The 6,000-nt window shown below is 40.5% G+C and overlaps 1 protein-coding gene across 1 annotated transcript in view; it reads right to left on the bottom strand.

The window, feature by feature from the left end:
- Window positions 1–540: 540 nt before the first annotated feature.
- Window positions 541–6,000, bottom strand: part of POLR1A (RNA polymerase I subunit A) — a 29,454-nt gene continuing 23,994 nt past the window's right edge. The window contains exons 32-34 of the mRNA XM_066317333.1: window positions 5,355–5,472; window positions 3,985–4,149; window positions 541–1,502 (exon numbers count right to left, since the gene is read on the bottom strand). Coding sequence (XP_066173430.1) covers window positions 1,402–1,502; window positions 3,985–4,149; window positions 5,355–5,472 — 384 coding nt within the window. The 3' untranslated portion in view covers window positions 541–1,401. The remainder of the gene's footprint in view (window positions 1,503–3,984; window positions 4,150–5,354; window positions 5,473–6,000) is intronic.

Raw genomic sequence — 6,000 nt, 5'->3', positions numbered from 1 at the left:
ATGACATGTTTTTGACAACTACAAAGCAGGTGCTAAGACTGTAGAAAGATACAGGGAAATCTTTTACAGAGATTTGCCAAGTGAAACTGGACACTTGCTGAGTTAAGGCATTTGTTAAGCTTTAGTGCAATTGGCAGGACATGTGAGACAGTTCTAAGGGGCTGAGGCAGAACAGTCATTCAAGAGACTCCACAGAGGCTCCTTCACAATCCTAAAATCAACATCTCCCACTATCTGATCTGATCCCCTTCCGTGCAGCCCCACTGGAAGTGGCCCTCCTCTGCTCTGGTACTCCCAGTGGTGCAGAGGTACCAGTGAGAATAATCAGGCACTGAGAGCTGTTAGAAAACTTGCCTGGATGGCAGTGAGCAAACTCCCAGTGAGAAAACTACTTGTGTGCAGTGCATCCTAATTAAAATAGAATATATAAACGAGTCTGATTTCTGAGGAGTGGAAACAACCCTGAGCCACAGGATTTTAACAGCCATCAAGAATCTAAAGTGAACTCCCCTTAGTAACACAACCACATAATTCAGAATATTTCTTTGCAATTTCTTTTATTAAATATCCTCTTTGATACAGAATTTTTAAGCAAAAAAGGATTACAGTCTCTATTTTGGTAATTCTTACAGGAGTCTTTTGCATAGTCACTCCTACAGTAGCTCATGTTGGCATTTAAGGAATAAATATTTAGCAAAAGTCAAGTCTCTCACTGTGTGAGATATGTTCTACCCAAAGTTAAAAGAGCATTGGAAAATGCCTATAGAAACTGAAAAATCTGAATTCCACTCTTCAGCTAAAAGAAATTTAACAATGTGTCACAGACACATTCTTCTTAATAAATGAAGCAGCAGAATAGGAAAATGCATCCTTTGAAGTTTATACAAGTTCATGTCAGTGCACCCAAGTGCAGCAAAAGAAGAGGAAATGTCTTGAGCACAACAGATGTTCCAATGCAGTGCTGAGGTTCAGCACAGCAGTGCCAGCTAGGAATGCTATTTCCAGTACTGGAAATTTGTCATGATAATGGACACATGGCAACTGGCACTACCCACCCGGATGGGATTCTGCCCCACAGAAGTCAGATTGCATAAACAGATTCTGCTTTCACTTCTGCCTGCCAGAACTGCTGCATACCGTGAGACCCAGACCGAGTCCTGCATTTTATTCTTTTCTATGTAAACAAATAACCTGATTTTTTTCTAAATAAGTGTTTCTTTGGATCAAAATATAGCTCCTATACTCATTAAACAGAAAGGCTCATTGGGTATCCAGATAAAGAAACCTATTGGCACAGAAAAGATGATTGGAGACACAGCACATGACCTCACTGCGTAGCTGTAGAGCACATGCAGTCTCCTGATGAACATTTCAATCATACCCTTAAGTTACCACCAAACACTATGTCAGGGGCTGCTTGAGGTCAAACAGGCCAGTCCCTCCTTTGACAACTTTTCCAACCACCAGGCAGGCCGAAGGGGATCGCAGCTCGTCATGGGCACCTGCAACAGAATTCAAGCAAAATCCATCAGGAGGTTCCCAAAGGGTTCTCCAAGGTCAGTGCTGGAAAGAAACCGTTTTGGTTTATGTGCAAGAAGCCATCTGGTTCAGCACCCCCAGGTTCAGAAAGGTTCACACCTGCTGTTCACACTGAATTTGGGAGTTCTGGAAGTTAAGAGTCCAGAACTCTTCCTACCCGTCCTACAACAACTATTATTTCACCCCCATATTTAGTCCAAGCAAATAATTAGGCCACACCTTACTAAACTCTCCTGATTCCACGTGGAAAGACTAAACAGTCTGAATTCTAAGAGAACACAGATTTGACCTTACAGTGAATGCATTCTGGTGACTAAATAGATCACTAAAAATTACATGCGAGGCAAAACCAGAAAGATTCCCTTGTCATTGCTGCCTTTTTCCTTTGTTAGTGTGAATCCCTTTGATGTGTATTTTAAATCCTTCTGGCTAGATACAAAGAGAACTTTTCACTGGAGAGACATTCCATGAATTCCTCTGATTTTGTGGTTACTCACTGTAGTGAAATAGTGTCACAGAAATTTGGAAGCACTCCAGATGACATGTCTGTCTGGGATTGTTTTACTTCCACTGTTTTTGTAAGCACTCAGGCTGTTTTTCATTCATCTTCACTATAGCAAGCTGAAAGTTTATCATTAGAGCAGTAGGCAATAGGAAATAAAATTGTTAAACTTCTGTTAAGTTTGGTTATCTTTATTCCACTGAGCAAAATGTAGTCAGCTTTCCATCATGCAGAGGGTGGGGGCAGGAGCATACACAGCACTGTGAATGGCATGTGCTCACTGCTCTGATCTCAGCCACAGCTGGATAATTAAACAGCTGCCTCTAAATGTGTCAGCTGAAGAAAAAAAAGCCCCTTTGTTAGATCGTTAAACAGGACAGTCATGCTGCCCTGTTTGCTCATGTGATGTCAACAAAGAGTCATTATCTGAGCAAACAGCCCAGGGGATCTCAGTGCTGATGGAGTTTGCTCCCTGCACAAGGAGGCCTGCTGAGCAGCCTGTGCTCCAACAGCCCCACTCACCTCAGCTGTGCACGTCCTCACAAACCTCCTCCTTTCCCCCCTACTGCTCAGGGCACCAGCCCCAGGCATCCTTGCAGTGTCTCTTCAACTTTACAGTCATGTTATCAGTTACACTAAAGTAAATTAGGTCCAGGCTGCTGCAATCCCCATTATGACTTTGATTTCCAGTGTGGTGAAATCATTAACTCCCTCTGCTTGTAATCAGTGCAGTTCCTGCCAAGCCACCCTGCCGTTCTGTCAGCGTGCACGGAATGTCTTTATTCATAATATTATCCATACATTACATTTCACTTGGCAAAAACCTCCTCTGATTTCATTTCTAAGTCAGTATGTGATACAACATAAATCCAGAGGGTGAAACTGAGTGAGAAACATCCTCTTCTCTTTTATTTCACCCTGGATTTACACTTTTCCTTCACAATTTTCAAATTAATTAAAGTCAATAATAACCAATGCTATTAATTAAAACCCTATCTTTCTTCCCAGAAAAGGTATAAAACAGCATTAGCAAAAATTAATTCATTGATAGAAGTATCTCTGACACCAGTGCAAGGCAGTTTAAGACAGGAGCTGGAGATCATGTTGAGAGCTCTCCCCATTTGTAACTGGAAGGACACAGCACAGCACGATCTGCAAAGCAAGCATCTGACTGGCAAGTGACAGAAACCAAGTTTATTTGCAAAAGGGAGATGCCATTAGTATCCAAAGGCTGAGATCATAGAAGCTTTCAAATGGCAGACTTAAAACACAAGGTTTTTTTGATAGAAACCTTAAATGCAGATGGCTAGTGCTGCTCCAAACGTCCTAAATGATCCAAACAGCCATGTGATCCCTACACCTTCCAGAGAGGCAACTAAAGGGCAGAAGGATACTCCTGGGAATCTCAAATGGCACCAGAAACCTACCATTAGACAAATGAGTCTGACCCTTTGTCTGCGTTTCAGGAAAAAAAAGAAAATATAAAGTGCTAAATCAAAGTAACAGCCAGGTCTGTTCTCAAAATAAAATGCTGAATAGCAGGGCTGGAAAGGATATGGAAGTTATAACATAGGCACAGAAACAAAGCAGAGAAGACAATTTTAATAGTAGAGGCAGAAAATGGCAGATTTAGTAGCCTGTTATAAAGCTTTGCTATAACAAATCCTAGCAACCTTAAGGTTTGTTGTAAAAATGCCTATCTAATTCTTACAGAAAGTCATCACAGACCCCACAAATTACATGTGGGAGCTGGCTTTATTTAAGCTGACAGAATTTTACTAACAACATCTGGAACATTTTCCTACACAAGGGCTTAATTAAAATTTCTGCCTCTGGCTTTTTTTCTAATGCAATTATGCATTACTCAAAATACTGGAATATTACAACAAAACCCAAGCATATGTGAAATGCTGCAGCAAGAGATCTCAAATTAAACCATTTACCCATCATCGTTGCTTCCTTCAAGAATTTGTAGCTGGTTTCAAATGTCATCTGTTGCAGAGGGGAGGAGTTGGACTGAATTCCAATGCGATTCAGTGGTTTATAAATCCCTTCAAAACACATGTAATCTGCCACAAGCGAAAGGTGTCGAGGATCTACCACAATTCCTTAAAACACAAGAAAGACCAATCATTAAAGCATTCAAGGGCTAAGTCTGTGTGGCTTTTTTAACAAATCAGGTCTAAAACCAAACCCCTTGAATCCAAGCAACTTGGAGAACATCTCTATTAACATTCTTCTGGCAGTGTGTCTCTGACTTAACTGCTCCCCTCAAATATCCAAGAGGGGCAGACCTCACTCTAATACAAAACAGTATCTCTCCAAATTGAAATGAAAAGAATGGGGAACTGCAATGTCAAGAATGCTGTACGGCAGCAGTTTCTCTACATAAGATCAGCAAATGTCTGCACCATCCTTCTTTCCACAGAAGGGGACCACACATCCATCCATCTGGGAGGAACAGAGCTCTTGCCCCTCACCTGGTGGCCTGGATTAGCTGGGCCCCAGAGACAGAAAGGTTCTGATGTCCTCTGTGCATGACATCAGACATTCACAAAAACTCCTATTTAGGCTAAAAAAAATTAATGCGCTTATTCCTAAATAACACTTGTGGACTCAGTGTAATGGGGGTCATTATCTGCTCTGTCAACATTTACTGAGCAGTTCTTGCACAACTTGAAGGTCAGACCATTCTGGGCTGCCAGCTGGCAAGTCTGTTTGGAGTATAACTGCTTGCTAAAATTCCCACTGTATTAATCTTCCCTATTTTCAATAGTTTTTTTCATAGCAAGACTCCGCTCCAGTGAGTGAGTGCCTAAGAAGTCGTTCAGCCTCCTCAGGCTGGGTTCTCTGGATCATCTATCTGAGAGAGGAACATTCAGACAATGCAGTGCAGCTATTTTAGGAAAGATATAAAAACTCAGGAGCTTAGATTCCCATTATTAAAAAGGCAAACTGAGGCAAGATTGATCCTATTCTCAGGGCCACTGTATAAGTCTAACAGTTGGCTTCCTCACACATTAAAAGTTAACTGGTCTGAAACTTGCAGGTGCAAAAAATATACCAGAATGGAAGAACTCTGTAAAGAGGGAATAAGTACAACCTCACCTATTTTCTATTGATTAAAAGAAACCTAGTAATTAACTAACAAGATCTTCACAGAAGACTCTGAAATCATTAAAACAATGAAAACCTGCAACGTAAAAATAGGCACATAAATGAAAAGATCATGCAAAACCATAACTGAAAGCATGTGGCTGCATTTTCCTATCTTAATGGTATTAAAGACTATAAAAATACAAAGGTATCATACCATATACAGCAAATACATCTTTTATTTCCTTTATAATCACTCTCAGGGCAGATTCAATTCCATAATTCTTAGCCATGGCATGGATATCATTGCAATAAAGTCTGTTCAGGTCCAAAATCTGAAAGCAGAAAAAACAGATACAAGTCAGGACAATAGCAGCTCTGTATTTCTAAATAACTTAAACTAAACTTAGATTTTTTTCCTCCATTTTTCATGAGCTTAAGCAGCACCAACAGTTACAGAACAAGTAGGAAGCAGCTCAGAGTCACAGACAGACAAAAATTATTCTGAGGATTTATGTTAAGTAGCATTAAATACATGATTAGGAGCATTGGAGTTAAAATTCACCACAGGAAAAAATTAACTGGAATCACAAAAAGTAAGCTAGCAAAATACACTAACAAAGCAAGTTGACGTCTTCCAGACAACACAATGCAATGCCCAGTATGTCTCAGAACTTTTAGCAAAAGAGAAGATGCAGCTTAAAACAATCCTGTATTTAGAGAGCTATGGGCTAGATGGGAAAACAGAACTATTCATCTCCAAGTACTGCAATTCACTGAGATGGAAGAACTCCCTCAAGTAACATTTACAGAGACATGAGAGAGAAGAATGGTGTGAAATCATGTCATTAGGTCCTGGCTGC

This window comes from Sylvia atricapilla, chromosome 4 (genome assembly GCF_009819655.1).
Source record: "Sylvia atricapilla isolate bSylAtr1 chromosome 4, bSylAtr1.pri, whole genome shotgun sequence".
NCBI lineage: Eukaryota > Metazoa > Chordata > Aves > Passeriformes > Sylviidae > Sylvia > Sylvia atricapilla.
The sequence above is the reverse complement of the archived record's forward strand: the minus strand, read 5'-3'. Positions and strand labels throughout refer to the sequence as shown.